General features: G+C 32.7%; 1 protein-coding gene across 3 annotated transcripts in view; it reads left to right on the forward strand.

The window, feature by feature from the left end:
* Positions 1-9416: 9416 nt before the first annotated feature.
* Positions 9417-18387, forward strand: part of LOC136270275 (3'-5' exoribonuclease HELZ2-like) — a 58579-nt gene continuing 49608 nt past the window's right edge. For all 3 annotated transcript variants that reach the window (XM_066067463.1, XM_066067462.1, XM_066067464.1), the window contains exons 1-6: positions 9417-9729; positions 12083-12355; positions 16009-16314; positions 16397-16681; positions 17281-17568; positions 17711-17743. In XM_066067463.1, coding sequence (XP_065923535.1) covers positions 16077-16314; positions 16397-16681; positions 17281-17568; positions 17711-17743 — 844 coding nt within the window. In that variant the 5' untranslated portion in view covers positions 9417-9729; positions 12083-12355; positions 16009-16076. The remainder of the gene's footprint in view (positions 9730-12082; positions 12356-16008; positions 16315-16396; positions 16682-17280; positions 17569-17710; positions 17744-18387) is intronic.

The following is an 18387-nucleotide window of genomic DNA, read 5'->3' on the forward strand; positions in this document are numbered from 1 at the left end:
GGAAATGACGTCATAGGTACAGTTTTTTACGTAAGCATATGTGTTGTTTACTTAAATGTTTTTAAAAGGATTTTTTATTGTTAAATGAAAATGATGTATGCGATTTACAGGTAAGAATTTTCCTTAGAAACGCTTCCTGTTCCGCCAAGTTGCTATGCACCGCAAAGGATCACTGGGATAGTAGAACGTTTTCACGCGGGTCCACAAAATTTTCTTAGAACAATGTGCAGATTTCAACTCGAATTTCCTCCGTTCGTACACGTTGTCTATGGAGCTCGCTACGCGAGCGGCGCTTCGCGCCGCCTCGCTGCGCTCGCTATAAAATTTATTTTCATATTTTTTATGCATATATTTTTATTGCGCAATATAGTGGGCGTGGCACTGCCATGTGTCAAACAAAGATCATCCACAATTCACTTGATATCCTGCTAAGTTTAGATCTCACTTTCTGTCTCAAATTAGACTTTCTTAAGTGAGCTTAAACTTCCTTTATGGCACACTCTAAGTGAGACGAACTAAGTTGAGATCAATATCTGAGATTTTTTTTTCGGTCTCAGATCTGAGCTAGCTAAGTTTTATGGCCCTGGGGCCTGGTCACGGTAAGATTATTCTTTCTATGTTGAAATCATTTGGATCACTAGGAATGCCTCGTGCAATTTTTCATCGTTATCACCGGAGTCTGTTGCAATAGACATCACATTCCTGTACGTGTATATTTGATTGGCCATCTATAAACCACCGTGCAGATGTTAAGGTTACACTCTTATAAGTATTGATTTTGACTGTTTGAATTAAAGTGAGTAATTGCACCCCTTTTCAATGTGATTCGCATTTAAATTTTAAAATCCTAATTAAATTACTTTTATCAAATATAACTATACCTGTACGCAGTATCATTGCAAGTTTTGATCCGCCTGAAGGAAGAATTTATAATGTAAGCTATAGTTCATTTCTTCGATCCTTCTTTTTACATATTTTTTTTTATGAACCAAACTTTTTTCTAAGTTATAATATTCATGGAACCAAGAAATGACGGGGAGGGGGCCAGGTTTTTTTTTTAGTTCTTGAGAAATCAGAGAATGTATCACAGTAAGGTAAGTACATATGAAATAATTAAAAAGCTCTACTCCCTTAGACCTACCTCTCTATTAGCAGTTTATCTCCTCTTGGAAAAAATTAAAGTTTATACCTTTTCTTAAAATTGAAATATAGTTGTAAAGGTAAAAAAGAGGTGTTAGGTTACACTTTCCCCCGGGGATCTCAACCTGCGAAAACCCAATAAATATTAACATAAACTATAAAACAGTTATCCCAAATATTAATAAAGACACCATAACTTGTTTTTGTGGGATTGTTATTTGGGATGTTATTTAATCATAACCCATCATAAGAGAACCTGGTCCCAGAATTATGAAGCAGTCTTAGAAAAAAAGTCAAAATTTTTACACTCTCTTATTGTCTTGTGATTAAAAAAATTGAAAAAATGAAATGCTACTAAAATGTGTCTCTATATTATATTATGCTGATATGTATTATATTTTTATTAACGATTTTTCAGGTTTGATATTGGGTCCCTCCACCCCTCAAACAATAAAAGTTCAATCCTTTATACTGTCGGACCAAAATAATTACCAAATCTACTTTATTCTATAATTATTTAATGTGACAGAAATTCATTGGCAATGGGTTCCACACCACTTTCACATTTTAAAAAATCGTCTGTTAATTTCAATAAATATATGTTAAATCATATTTTTTTTCCATTGAGGTGATCTTTTTGGTTTTTGTTTTTGTTTGTTTGCTTGTTTTGGGATTTTTATTTTGTTTTTTTATTTTTTTTTTTGGGGGGGGGGCTTTGAAATTTGGTCCTACTTCCTGAATAAAAGATCACTAGTTCAAGTATAAAAAAATGAAAAGATCAATACATGTATTAATATGTTCATCGAATTAGAGAGAGAGAGAGAGAGAGAGAGAGAGAGAGAGAGAGAGAGAGAGAGAGAGAGAGAGATTGCTAATCTGTAGTAAACAATATGTAAAATTACACACCAGAAGAGCCCGGCTTTAAGTACTTCAGTACTTTGAGTTTTGTAGTTTTGCCCCTGTAATTATTCATTCGTGTATCTAATGGGTACTCTGTCTGCCTTAATATGTAACACTGGCAAATAATGGGGTTCGGGGAGTATGTAAGCTTGCTTACTTTCATTAAAGCTATACACGCTATAATTTGCGTCAATTTTGAATGACAGTGAAAACGCATGTGCTTGTCTACTTATAAAAGTTATCCTTAATCTGTAAATTACAAGGGTGAATTCCATCTCGTTACAAAGATATAGATTTTTAATTGTTTATTTTTCTGCCAGGAAAATATACCTTTTCATGAATATTGACGAAGGAAGAGCAAACCGACCTCATTGCGCATGTCCGCGGAGAACTAGGTGGTCGTTATCATGGTTATTGTTTGCCTAATTAAATATCCAACTTGATTTTTAATATGCTTAACAGTTGTTAATTTGAAATACATACATGTATAATGAGTAAAATACGCTTGCCATTCACGATACCCTTACTTCTGCATTAACACTTATAGGATCTATAAATAGCACATAGGGGAAAAACACAGGTCTACGTCATTTTTTTAAAGGAAGTATTCATATCTACTCACAGGCTTGTATTTTTTTCTTTTGTTTGTACTCGTATATCGGACAAATTTATGCTTTACTGAAAATATCCTTTCCTTTGTGAAACTATCACAATTATGAAGATGTTGACCCTTCACCAGTTTTGGTATGATAAGCTAAATTTAGCTGTCGATATCACGTGATAGATTGATATTCACGAGGAGGCATTACTTTCCTGGCAGGAAAATAAATATTTTTTATTGTTTAATATTTGATATATTTGTTACGTGATCGAATTGAGCATTATAATTAACAGAATAAAGGTAACTTTTATTAGTAATCAAACACATACATTTTCCCCTTTATTCAAAATTGACGCAAATTATAGCGTGTATAGCTTTAATAGTGAGATATATAAGATTTTTAAAAAATAGTTAAGTTCACTTTAGCTTACATGTATATTCAAATTCCCATTTTCCCATGATTTCTTGTGTTTTAATTAATGGCATTGATTTAAAAAAAACACCCTGAAATGTGTTGAAGCAACCCTTCAGTTCAATCAAATATTGTTTGGCTCGCGAATATATCGGGTTTTTTTCCCATAATATACTTGTGACAATGTAAAACTAACGCTAAACTACAGATTATGGAGAGTTTTAAAAGTAGAAAAATGTCCAACTTTAAGACAATATATTTGCAATATTATTGAGAGTCCAAAGACAGATTTTTAATATATTGTAAAGATAAATGTCTTTTTATATGTAACTAGAAACAGATTTAGTGAATTTAAAGTGCCATTTTCTGACTTTTAAGCATTTAAAAAATGTATATTTTTATAATTTTACAAAATGTTGGAAACATGCCAAATTTGTGACCTACATGTATCTGCACTTAACAGAAGGAATATTTGGTAAATCTCACAAAATGATTTACACAAGTGTATCTTGTTAGTGTTAACTCTAAATGACTTTTTGAATTTATATTTAAACTAAACTCAGAATTCTTAAAAATAATTTGGGGAATTCTGCAAAATTTTATTCTTAAAAGGGTCAAAATGCTTTTTTTAGTAACAGTGCATCTTCGCTAGCCAAGGGTTTCTGATCCGCACCGCTTCTCACGAAGCGGTGCGGATCAGAAACCCTTGGCTAGCGAAGATGGTAACAGTGCTGCAGAACCAAGTTTAGACTGACCACATCAAAAAACAAATTGTGGCATATTATTTCATATAGATGCACACTGTTACACACAAAATATGAAGTTGATCAGAGAACCTTACTCCCACCACCTTTTGCATGGTTTTCTCGTAGACATGCTTTAAGACAGATAGTCCTCTTTAGAAAAGACTGAAAACATCGACGTCGCCGGACGTCACGGCGCAACGAGAAGTACAAACAAAATGGATTTAACTCAGGAAAAAGCCGATACAAGCTGTGAAAATGCTCAATGGTGCAAAATATTATTCAACAATTATTTGCAGGTTTGTGTTTAACTGTAAAAAAATTGTGTGGGGGTTGTGGTAATTGTATTTTGAATATAAAACAGTCCAAAAGAGAGTAGAATATCTGTAAATATTTGGTCCAAAAATAAGTAACGTCAACCGACGTTCAGGGTTATCCTTACAGTAAACTAAGAGATACATTTGTACACGGTTAGAAAATAAAATCTTTGAAGAACTGAATTACGATTCTCGAACAAATGTGTGCAAATAAGATGTTAAGTGGTTCAGTGCCATTTTAATTGTAAGGAGAGAGGCACAAGAGACTAAGCGTGATATAAAGATGAGGTATATCTATAAACTGTGCGTGTTTAATCTTGACGTCATGTTTTGAACGTTACCGTGCGCCGTGGTGACACAACGTGTTGTTTTTAAAAAGAGGTAACAAAAATACCGATTCATCAAATGGACTTAAACTTCAAATATCAATAACATAAGTGTTGGTGCACAGATTAATCTGTTAAGTATGACTTTCGTATTTTTTGATTGACCCTCGTAATTACATTGTGATTGTACTTCACTTAAAGGGCGCTTTTGACTTTGTAAATAGGAGATAGTTTGTATAACAAGTAATAGCTTTCCAAAAAGCTTGCCGGACTAAACAAATTTATTCAATGGAAGCATGCATGTTTCTTATAAGAAATAAATTTTTCTCTGCTGATCATAAATTCTAGTGCATGTACATATGCATGTACATGTATATCACTTGAAATTAAATTATTTCATTAAATTTTCAACAATAGGAAATAGGAAAGGATATTCAAGGACGTATTTTGAAAGTGTTTTGGGGCAGCTTCATCCGTCTTGACAAGCAATTAAATAAAAGGGCGAATTCTCAAAATCATGAAAAAAAATCCTAATTGTAACTTTAATTCAATTAGATTCCTTATTTTCAGTTTCATTTATCACAATCTCCAACAAAAGTGGAGAGGGGGGGGGGGCAAATCCATGATATTTCCATTTATTATGTATGTTAAGAAAAGAGCCTGCTGCAAAAAAAGGGGGAAGCAGCCCCCCCTTCCACTCCCCAGCCCCGATGCTATGTGCCTGTGATATGAACATACGTAGTGCCCTGGAGTATTCTTCTGTGATCCCAATTTGGACTCGGCCACTAATCGGCGCGCAAAAACTATAAATGAGACATTTTGGCGGGAAGTCCTGCTTTACCATTCACGCAAAGGCTGAGATCTCGATCCGATGGTTTAAATGAACTCATCCATTGGCATAGATCCAAAGGGTGGGGGTCAAATGAGTTTTGTGACATTTGTTTGGTCACAACTACGTATATTATAGTTTGGATCGAATGTTTTGGAAGAAATCTATAGAATTAACACACTTGACTAGAAATTATTTGATGTAGTATTAATGTACATTTAGTAAGACACGCGAGTTTTGTGCCCTTTTCAAGATGAATGAAATCGCCCAAATGATCAAAAATCGGGCCATTTCGGCGATTTAGTTCCTCCAGTAAATATTCCAGCTTTATATGAATATATATATATATATATTTTTAATCCAAACTGATGATTCTTTGGTAATGACGATAATCCAACACCAATTATTACTTACATTGTACCGTAATAGACAATGTAACAACTTGTTGCGAGGACCCCCCCCCCCTTTTTTTCACCGATCAAATATGGCTAATCTATTTTTAAATCAGGATTACACACGTACAATGTGAACACCCTTTTACTTGAAAGCTCTTGCTCACTGATTTTATTACATCCCATATAAAATTCTTATCAATTGTGAATGTAAATGCTGACACATTAAAAATGCATCGATTAATCTTTTTTGTGAAAAATCTTGATATTGCTTGCTCCCATTGTCTGCACCGTTTCGGAGAAGGCAACTTTCAAACCTTAGATATGCCTGACGTCAGGACATCAGGCAATTTGTAGAAAGTTGTTTATTAAAAATATCCAAATGTCTTCTAATTTCAAATGTTTATATGGGTCATGATGAGAATATTACATAAACTAAAGAACCACTCTATGGATATGAATATACAAATAAAAAAGATGCAATGTTCTTTTCCAATATTCCATTAAAACACGTTTCGTCCTTGTTTAGCTATACCCATTCAAAAGATACATCCGGTAACCTGTATTTTGAAATAGTTTAAAACGAACGCATTATGGCGGCTGTAAACATTGTGTCCCCTCGAATTTTACTATTGCTGTGTCACGTTAACACAAACGGTTTGGGAGAAACAAAACAACAAAGGTATTGTATAACATATATTAACAGGGTCATCCACATGTATAATTCAAATATAGGTAAATTTAGAAATTTTGTACTTTCGTTTTGGAAAAAAGAGTAGTAACACTTTATAATATTGTTTTAAAAGGAAGTACGCATTGCCCCGATTGAGATATGTTGTTTAAATCTATTTCTCGTAGTATTTAGGGAGCACTCTTATCTTAAGAGCTCTTTTAATCGTTATCATGTCGAAAATATTATCAATACGCACAGTTATACGAATCATTCACATCAAGGTAGAAAAAAGAAAAGGCCATTGGTTTATTTGTTATTTATCTTAAAGCGGAAAATTTTGTGTCCTGGTTTCAATACTAAAGGAAGGTACATTGTTAAAGGTATATGTGGCGTATTTGGAGTAAAATTTTTGACACGAGTTTGAGTAAAATTATACATCATGCTTCTTATTATTAGACGTTTCACAAACTCTAGGCCCGTAAAACATGTTCTTTCTTGAGTTATTTGTCTCTAAACTTTTCTACACGTCTGATGAATATTAATGTGATCTGCCATTTATAACGCCACTGCGCATGAGTGCGGGAAAACCTAGCATTGAAAACATGATGGAAGAACAGTTTGTTTACAATTAATAATCACGTTTTTTGTGTCTTTAATTCCTACTCCATCAATCTATATGGTCTCCGGGGACAATCTTCTCTTTGTTCCTATCCTTGTCAGTCAGTCTCTTTTTTTCTTTCTTTGCCAAATCTGTCAAACTTAACGGTATATTTATCTTTCTCGTCGTCGCCATTGTTGTTGTGATAGACCGTGGTATCACGTGACCAATTTAAAGCGGGGTTTATTCAAATGTGTTATTTTTTGTAGACTCCATTATTATTATATAAATTATCTATTAATTTCTATATCTTTTTAACCGGATTGATATAAACTGCGTAATTTATTGTAGAGATCAATCTTTATATAAGATATTTAAATAAATAAATAAAATATTTCTTAGCATGAAAAAAATACGCCACATACCTTTAAAGGGGCATGGTCACGATTGTGGTTAAATTTCATTTTTCTGTTTTTATTATTTACAATGCAATATGAATGCAATTCTAATGCTTAAATGAATCAATCGTAGAGTCATATGCAAGATACAGGGCTCACAACTCTTTGTAATGTAAATAAGACTCGTGACCTGTTTTTGTTTACATATGTTAAATAAACCAGTAAAAATCTTTTTCAAACTGATTTGTCTATCTTCATAATCATTTAAAGCATAAACAAACAGTTCCTAACGTTTAACACATTATTTTTGGTCTAAAACTGTAATTTTCACTTCAACATTCAAAATGTAAACAAAGGCGTTGTTTACATAGCAAAGAATTGTAAGCTCTCTAACTCCCTTATAACTCTACAAATGATACTCAAATTCTGGTTGCATATTAAAAATGCCTTACTGAAGCATTGTAATATTAAAAATCGGAGAAATAATTTTTGACCAAAATTGTGACCATGCCCCTTTAACGAATCTCAACCTGTCTTTGACCTCATGAATAACAAAGCCCATAATTCGGGATTTAACTCTACTTACATTCACGCTTTGGGCACTTTTAGGTAATAGATTAATGTCCACCGGGTAAAATTCTGGTTTACAAAGTATTTCAGAGTCAAATTATGCTCGATAGTGTTCTGGACTGTGCAAAAAAACCCAAAAACAAAAAAACACACGTTTTGCAATGTTTTCTTGAAAAAGACTGATAATTTAAAAAAATTCTAGAAAATAGAGTATGTACTTTGATGTCTTACATTGTTGAATACTGGGCCTTCTATTCGTAACAAATACATGCAACAAAAATTTACACTTATTTGGTGAAGAAATGCCACCTTAATTCTGAATATGATTCGTTTGATCTTCAGAGTAAAACCTACGTTAAAATTATATATTATAAATTATATATATTATTATATATATAATTCCTTACATGTTGGAAGAACCCTCGCTTTTGAATGATGATTGATCAACTTTGTGACCCATATCCAGTTATTCATCTACGTTATGAATGTATGAAGTGTAGCTTCTTCTGTGCGGTTTAAATCATTAAACAAACTCATGTCAAACAACTTATATTTAATGATATGGAATACTAGTTGCTCAAGCAATATAATTTAAAGTTTAGTTTTAAATGACGATGATTCCATCATTCTTTATGTATTTTTTATTTTATCTTTTACCTTAGTTATACCAGCTGGATTGAGGAAAACACAAAAATAATCCAATGAAAATAGAGGAACAACTTCAGAACACATGTCAAAGCATACGCAACGACTTAGCTCAATTGAACCTTCATGAATTGTGAGTTTCAACTCCAAAAGATACATGGCATCCTCTTCATTGAAAGAAAAACATAACTTCCAGTGTGTTACAGAAGCCAGTTTGGACTTAATCAGGTTGCCCCTCAAAGACATTTTGCTTAGTCAAATAAAACCTGAGGATCTCTTCCTAAAAATTAAATCATGTTGTTTGTTGTCTGGGAGACTTCGTTCAGACCAGCAAAAGCTTTGTTACTTTCTGCCACCTGTTTTACCGGACTACAACAAGTTTGATGTTACTTTGTTGTACACTCTTATTAGAAATTTATGTCCTGGATTAGAACCAACTAGAGGATGGGGAAATGAACCAGGTCCTAATGATTCACAAATAGGGGATGATATTGAGCGTCTTAGGTTGTTTAGAAACAAAGATTTTGCACACTTAAGTTCAGCAGCCATTCCCGACGATACGTTTGAAAAAATTTATAAGACTTTAAAATCTGTTTTAAACAGACTTAAATCACATCCAGGATGTAGTGTAGATTATGAACAAGAGTTAATAGAGATAAAATGTTCAAAGTTTAGATATGAAAAATGGGAAACATGCAAGTTTTTTTTGGAAACTTATAAGGAAAGAGACGAAAGAGGTAAGTACTATAAACACACACACACACACACACACACACACACACACACACACACATATATATATATATATATATATATATATGTATCAGTGTCCGCTGATTTTTTTAATATATTGCATCGTTTTTTATACAGCAGGTCTACCAGATGAACCCGTTATTTCAATCAACGGTAATGATGAAGTTATTTGTGGAGATAGTGTAGAGTTCCAAGCAAATGTGGATCAACCAGTATTTCCTGTTTGGTCTATAACATGGCAGAAACGTAGAGGAGAAAATATAAGATGTATTGACATTAGTATAGAGAAGTACAGTGGAAGTACAAACAGCAAACTTCTTATCCGATCCGCGTGTAAGGAGGATGAAGGCGAATACTCGGCATTTCTGTCACGAGAATCAAATAGAAAAAAATACACAGGAAGTAATACTATTTCGCTGCTTGTTATCGGAGGTATGATGTTTCTTAAAATAAAACAATAAAGAAAAGGTTTAACTCAAAGCTGACATAAATCTAACATACGCATCATTTATTCTGGATTTCTACTATTACTTGCATTGCTATACGTCTTTTATATAAAACATTCATAAAACACATTACATCACACGCAAAAGTATTGCAGAAATGTGTTTCCAAGGGGAAAAACTAGTAAAGAAATATCCAATGAAACAACAAGCAAAGTACTAAAATAAAGAAACATCCAATGAAACAACAAGCAAAGTACTAAAATTGAGAGGCACATACATATTTTGTAAAATTCAACAATACAGAAGATTATTATTTTATATTGTTATATTCAGTAGTATATTCTCACTATATAACTCTTTATAGACAAATAGTCAATAACTGTAATATTAGCTCGTCCGAAAAATATTGACCGGTCAATATTTTTTTGATATTGACCGGCTAGGAATAATAACTAGTGAACATTCCCTCTATTACAAAAATATCGCCTCTGATTTGTTGATTCGTAAACGATGACGTAAATAACTCTCCGCGACTCCAAAACAAGGTGACGTCATAATAGACAGTCAGTCAAGGCACGTAAACAACGGACGCGCAATGCGACGGTTTGCTATCATAACGGATATACGGATTTGCGAATTACTGTGAAATGAAATCAGGTAGAACGTCTGCATGTTAATTCTTACGGTCGGCGGAATATCACCAGTGACCGTTTGATGCTGAGGATATTTTGAAAAGGAACTTTGCACAAAATTGAATTCGTGAATTCTTTGTTGAGCTGAGAAAATTAGGGCTATATGTTTTCAATTACTTTCTTAAACTTTGGTTTGTTTCTTCATATAACAAAACAAATGTTGACTGTGTTTTCGGGCAACATTGATTATATTAGCTTCGCGTCGGGCAATATTTCGTCCCTCGGGGGCTAATATAATCAATGTTGCCCTCAACCCCAGTCAATATTTGTATACTGTTATATCCAACAATCCAGTAGATCCAGAATGGACTGGAATGTTGGGTTTCCAGAAACGTATTCATGCTATGTTATATCTATGTGTTAATTAACTGTTGGAAAATGTTTGTATTATGACACAATGATAATACATATTTTTGGAAACAAACAGGTTTTTAAAAATGTATGCGAAGTGAAATTATTCTTATTATGCAATATACGATATTTTATCAACAATACTGAATGTGTTCAACGTTAAACTGTCCGTTTAGTAAAAACACTTGGAAAAATGGATACTCTTTAGTTCTAAGTTTATAAGATATGGTATGATATTTTTTTTAGGTCTTTCCACCTTTCAGGCGAAAGACCTCTTGTTTTCTTTATGTTTTTATACTTCTTCTTTTTATTCTATTTACCTCGGAGTCACTTTTTGTTTTTAGGATTATCCAAACAATTTAAACTTTATGTAATTGCTCATTAAAAGTTATGGTACCAATTGACCCTGTGTCAAAAACCTTCCAGAACTTACAGAGTTACTGCCCTTTGAGAAGGAAATGCTTGTTATCGCTGCTCCTCTGAAACAATAAGAGATAGAGACTTGGAACTTTTACCAATGTCTTTAGTACAATTAAAGAGTTTTTCAATCTATTCATACCGAAAGGATCTGAGGCTCCCTTCTAGCAGTTATTGCCGCTGAAAGTATTGAAACTTCGACAAAATCACTCCCAACTTTCTTACTATCGATCATAGAGAGTTCGGACAACTTGGAATAGAAGCGTCTACACTGGCCGAACAAAATGACAAAAAAGTCAAAGGTCAAGGTCTTTTGGGAGTCTGTTATATAATTAATTTTCATATCTTTTGAAATAAAGAATTATAGTAAGGGTTTCAATAGCTTTCTGGATTGCGCATTAAGGTATTTACTTGGGTCAGCCAGGTATCACATCAAGTCCTGTGGTTACTCAAGTGAAACTTGTTTTTACAGTCAACCCATTCATTTTGTACAAAGACAGCTAGCCTCTAGAACACTCTTCTATTGTTAGGTTTACTGTTTATATGACTGTGTAAATAATATTCACTTTACTCAGTTTTGTTCATAGTAAGTGGGAAAAAAATCAGAAAAGTATTTTATAAATGTTTACGATATATACAACATGAAATTCTTAAAGAAATGGCTTGAAAATTTAAAAAATCTCTTTAAAAATTATTGATCATTTTATGGCTTTGTGGTTTTCCAAATTTATAGTACAACATGTATCATAGGGATAATAATAAATACTAGTTTTTATTGTATTCTTTATCATGTATCCTGCATCGTGTATCAGTTTCTATATCCTAACATATCAAATATAAACAGGGACACTTTATCTATTTTATCTATTTTTATTTCAGAGCTGCCGTTTCTTAACGATTTAGAGGTTTCAACCGAAGAAGAAAAAATCATAATCCATTACAATTATGGAGTTTTAGAAAAATCACCAAGTGTTCAACACATAGAATGGAGAAAAAATAATCAACTTCTGAATTTGGAAAAAGAGAAATATATAGGAGGAAATATTCAGGCAAAAACATTTACAATTATTTCACCATCTGACGACGATAGAGGTTTATACTCCTGTACGGTTACAAATGCTGTCGGGCCAGCAACCAAATATGTGAATTTTGGTATGCTCTGGGTTATTGCTTTCTAAACCTTACCTGTATTTGTAACTAATTTACTGAAAACTATATTAGTTCAGTATTGTTGGCTAAACAACACTTATAATAATTAAAAGTAGAGAAAAAAAATGATAAAATCGTTTTTAGCTTTCCTGAGCTGAAAGCACAAGTGAGCTTTTCTGATCACATTTTGTCTGTCTTCCGTCTGTCCGTCAGTCCGTCCGTAAACTTTTCACATTTTCAACATCTTCTCAAGAACTACTGGGCCAATTTCAACCAAACTTGACACAAATTATCTTTAAGGAAAGGAAATTCAAAGTTGTGAAAATTAAGAGCCACACTCTTTTTCAAGGGGAAATAATTAGACTATGAGTTTTCATAGAAATTAATGAAAAAATTTGAGAATTTTAAAAAATATTCTTCTCAAGAACCATTAAGCCAGAAAAGCTGAAACTTGTGTGGAAGCATTCTCAGGTGATGTAAATTCAAAGTTGTGAAAATCATTATCCCCAGGGGTAGGGTGGGGCCACAATGGGGGATCAAATTTTAACATAAGGATATATTGAGTAAATCTTTAAAAATCTTCTTCTTAAAAACTAATCAGCTAGGAAAGTTGAAACTTGTGTGGTAGCATCCTCATGCAAAGTTGTGAAAATCATGATTCCAAGGGGGTAGGGTGGGGCAACAAGGGGGGGGGGTTAATGTTTAACAAAGGAATATATCAGGCTTGGGGCGAATTACATTGTAAAGTAATGCATTACATTACCATTACTTCATGAATTTGGGCATTGAATTACCATTACCATTACTTGATTTTCTTGAAGTAATGCATTACATTACCATTACATGAGTAAAGTAATGCATTACCATTACCATTACTTTTTTTTTAAGTAAAGCTAATAAAGAGTTTTTGCAAATGTTATAAATATACAACATTCTCTAACATATCTACAGCTTCATGCTCAGTATCAGGTTCAAATTCAATGAATAAACAGAGTCATTCGTTATTTGCTCAATATATAATCATATTGTGGCAATATGAACAACATATTACATAAGTAAAATGGTATTTATAGACATTTGGCATGATACAATATCAGATATGAAATAGAGACACAGGATAACATGCGTAACAAAAAACAATTTATGAAATAATGTTGCGGTTTTTAAAAGCTAAATATAGATATATCCCCAGATTACACAAATCTTTATAATTTTGGACACTTAATTTTATTAATTTATAAATAGATGATTTTTCCCAGCTAATTTCTTAATATATTTTATTCGCATTTCTTTTTACGGAGGACACTTTAAGACAAAAGATTGCTGTTGCACTTAATGATCGAAGTTTCAAAGTTCATCTTTTAAATGCATCCACCTTCCGGTTTATACTAAATTAAATGTTTTGCAGGAGCAGTCAATGCTTGGACTGGAAAATACTGTTTGACGATCTTTATCTTAGGATATATTAAGTGCAATAATAAATTAAATACATAAATCTTGTATTTTATATCAGTCCAAACTAATGTAAAGTGAAATTAATATACAAGAGAGAGAGATAGAGAGAGACACAGAGAGAGAGAGAGAGAGAGAGAAAGAGAGAGACAGGGAGAAAGAGAGAGAAATTAAGTGAGATTATTTTCAAATAGGTTATAATAATGGAAGTGATATTGATTTTCATCATGGATGGACAGTGCATTCATTTTGCTTTTAAAGGTGCATGTCTGTCTCCTATTCTATTGTGACATAGCGAAGGGAAGGGGATTGCGGTGTTTAGCACTTCTTATAACAATTGATTGTTTTGATACTTAGATTATCCGGGGGGCATAGTGTGTTGTTGACACATTTCTTATTGAAGTGCAAACTAATTGGAGTAAATTGTTTAAATGATTAAAAACTCTTAATAACAACACTCTTAAAAATGTTATGAAATTGTGCTGTTATCTTTAGTAATATAAACAATTCAAAAATGAATTTTAAAAACCTTTTTTGATAAAACATGTACAATTAAAACATTTTTTTCTCAATTAGAATTATTTCTTTCTTCTTTAAAAATAAATTTAATCAAATTCAATTTCAACTATTCATTTATTCATCACATTTTTTAAAGTGAACATGCATAAATATGCATAGTAATGCAAAGTAATGCCATGTAATGCCAGCATTACACTAGATTTTGGAAAGTAATGCATTACATTAGCATTACTTGTAATGCTAATTTTGAGGCATTACACATTACTAGCATTACTTTGAAAACATGTAATGCATTGCAATGCATTACCATTACATTTAGCATTACCCCAAGCCTGGAATATATTGAGTAAATCTTTAAAATCTTCTTCTCAGAAACTAATCAGACAGGAAAGCTGAAACTTGTGTGGAAGTATCCTCAGGTAGTGTAGATTCAAAGTTGTGAAAATCATGATCCCTGGGGGTAGGGTGGGGCCACATTTGGGGGGTATTATAGTTTTACATAGGAATATATAGAGTAAATCTTTAAAAATCTTCTTCTCAAAAACTAATCAGCCAGGAAAGCTGAAACTTGTGTGGAAGTATCCTCAGGTAGAGTAGATTCAAAGTTGTGAAAATCATGACCCCTTGGGGTAGGATGGGGCCACATTTGGGGGGTATTAAAGTTTTACATAGGAATATATAGAGTAAATCTTTAAAAACCTTCTTCTCAGAAACTAATCAGCCAGATGGTTTTTTATAATTGTTAAGACTTCGGCCTCACAAGAAGGTTCAGAGTTTGATGTAGCTTTATATCCCATATACATGTATAAACAATCGTTAAGGATCTTTTTGAGAACTGCAATACTCAACATATGATATGACTATAAAATCATCCTGTTAGAAAAGGGACTAATGATTATAAACAGAAAGAATAGCCAGGGGGAAAATGGATTTTATTTATACAGGATCTACATTTATTATTGTACATTGTCCAGATAGTTTGTATTATGACTCCATTAAGCTGATCTTATCATACCTATTGTTCCTCAGGTGAGCGATATGGCCCATGGGCCTCTTGTTTCATATTTAAATCTAATTTTTTAAAATGTAAGGAGGAATTAAATATTCTTTTTTGCATTAAAAAACACCGAAATAGAAATCCATAAATTCATTTTTTATGCAAGTACTTTCTTTGGTAATGATAAATAATTGTCAGAATATCTTCGATTTGCTTTTTATCTTTAAAAGCTCAATATCAATCAAAATATGCTATATTAATACATTTTTGTTACGCTCCTCTTGTTCGACTAATTTCCATAAATTTCTTCATGTACATGTAGTTTACCCCGTCCAATAACTTACTTTGAAAGGTACTCAATGATAAGCTTAGGAATATGGGGGAAAATAACTTTTTTGGCACAAGATTTTCAATTTCGCATAATTTGTGTACGACCTTATTTGATCAAGGTTTTAACAATTGTTGCTCAGTTCGGCGCTTGGCCCTCTTGTTTAATATTTAGTTTATTTTCTACGTTTTGGTTTTTTTCCTAATGTAGATTTTGTTGCTTTTGCTATTCTATAATGACTCCCTTTTAAAATCATTTTAACTTGCCCGAACAAACGTTTTCTTAAATACTTAGAGTTGAGAAGTTTTAAAATTTCAGTTCAATGACTTTGTTATAAAATTCTCATGCTCTGTTTGGCAGACATTCCACGTGCCGAACTTTCAGTAGAATCAAATGGTTTCTTTGGATCCAAGGCAACTATAAGGTGCATGATTTTTTCATGTCCGTTACCAGAAAAAATACAATGGCAGAAAAGTAAAGACAAAAGGGATTTTCTTCAAATCGATATCACAGCACCAGCATATATTGGGAGTACAGACGATAACAAATCTGCGATTTTTGTAATTCCCAAGATATCATTTGACGACAAGCTCTTCTATCGTCTCTTGGTTTGGAATAAGATCGGACAGAATTATAGTAACATCGTATATCTCAACGTTACAGGAAGTATGAATTTATATTCCCCGTAATTATTAAACACACTATCGTACAACAGTTTTTACGGTTTGTGTTTCAACGTCTTTTGTAGGTCCTCCAAACATCACTGTTAGTCAGGAGACTAACATTAATAATAGGTCAGTAAAACTTTGTGGAAACGTTTTTGTGTATGACAATTCACCTTGCATTCTGGGTGTTTATTGGACAAAAGACGGAAAGAAGATAGATATTAAAGAAAATGATGGGCGATTCTCGGAAGTGACTGTCGATGAACCATCACTAAACATAAAAGACGTCAACCTTGATGATATTGGCGATTATCAACTTACTGCCACTAACGCAGTCGGGTCTACAAAAAGTGATGTCATCAAACTTGGTATCATAGTTTTAATATATGAGATATGAATAAGTTTACCGTTTTGTGTCTGTGGTTTTTTTTTTTTGGGGGGGGGGGGGGGAGGGGGGGCATTTTAACTAAGTATACATGTATAAATGTATATCAAATACCTTTATCACGCAATCGTGCAAAAGCAGCTTTCAATCGAGTTGGTTTAGCTCACCTGAGCATAAAACTCAGGATTAGAAAAACATAAGGATTTCCGATCACTTTTTGACCGGCGTCCATCCGTATGTCTGCTGTTTGTTAGTCTGTAAACTTTTTACATTTTTTACTTCTTCTTCAGACCCACTTGCGCGAGTTTAACCAAACGTGGAACAAAGCATCATTATGTTAAGGAGATTAAAGTTTGTTATAATGAAGGGCCACGCCCTTTTTTAAGTGGAGATAGTTTGTAAATATTGAAAATTTGTTGATATTATTCAAAAAATTATTCTTAATTTATGATCCCCGGGAGTAGGGATTGACCACAATATAGGAGGGTTAAATTTTTACATGAGAAGTGAATTCGATATTAATAAGTTTTATACAATATAAAAATTGATATAGGTTTTATATGTTTAAAATCTTCTTAAAAGGTCCTCCTAGCCTTCTTTTGGAAAAACAGAATGATGAAAACACTGGAAGCCAGAGGTTTACGTTGAAGATTCAATCATTTCCTGCACCATGCTTTATTCAATGGAGTGCAAAAGTTAATGATGACGATATCTTTACACCAATAGACATGAATACTGAAGAATACAAAGGCACAACAAAACATCTTCCTAGCCCAGTTTTAGTTGTAAATCAAGGCAATCAACTAGAAAAGGATGCATTCAAAATTGAAGTAAAAAGCTTTGTAGGAAGCACCATTGAAATTTTCTCTAGTAAGAATCATGTTTGCTTACATGAATGCAGTACATATAAATTCACGGAGAACTCATTGTACATATACAGTATGCATAATGGGCTTTCCTGTTTTATTTTTTTTCAAATTTTTTAATATAAATAAGTTATTTTCTTTTTAAGGTCAGAAATACCCGTCGTTCATAAAAAAGGAAGGTAAGCCTGATTTAATACAGTCATTTCATGCATATTTTTTACAACTTTATGCTATGCTATGATATGCGATTTTAATGGTATGCTATTAGATTTTAAAGCAATGTTTTGAGATTTGTATGCTATGTTATGAGAAAAGGAAATGAAGAACTTCATGTTATAGAATGCAATGTTAAGTAATACTATGCTATGCTATGCTATGCTATGAGATTTAAACAGAAACGCCTCCGTAGACAGAAGAGTTCCAAACAGTCAAAGTAAAAGAACTTAAAGGGGCATGGTCACGATTTGGATCAAACATTATTTTTTCGATTTAAGTGTGTACAATGCTTCAGTAAGCCAGTTTAAAAAAGCAGCCAAAATTTGAGTGGCATTTGTTGAGTTATAAGCGAGTTACAGAGCTTACAATTCTTCGCTATGTAAACAAAGCTTTTGTATACAGTTTGAATGTTGAAGTAAAAATTCTAATTTTAAACACAAAATGAATGTGTTAATCGTTAGTAACTGTAAATTCATGCTTTAAATGAATAATAGGATAGAAAAATCAGTTTAAAAAAAGATTTTTACTGGTTTATTGAACCTATGTAAACAAAAATAGGGCACGAGCCCTGTTTACATGACGAAGAATTGCGAACCCTGTATCTTGC

Source organism: Magallana gigas, chromosome 7 (genome assembly GCF_963853765.1).
Source record: "Magallana gigas chromosome 7, xbMagGiga1.1, whole genome shotgun sequence".
Taxonomy (NCBI): Eukaryota; Metazoa; Mollusca; class Bivalvia; order Ostreida; family Ostreidae; genus Magallana; species Magallana gigas.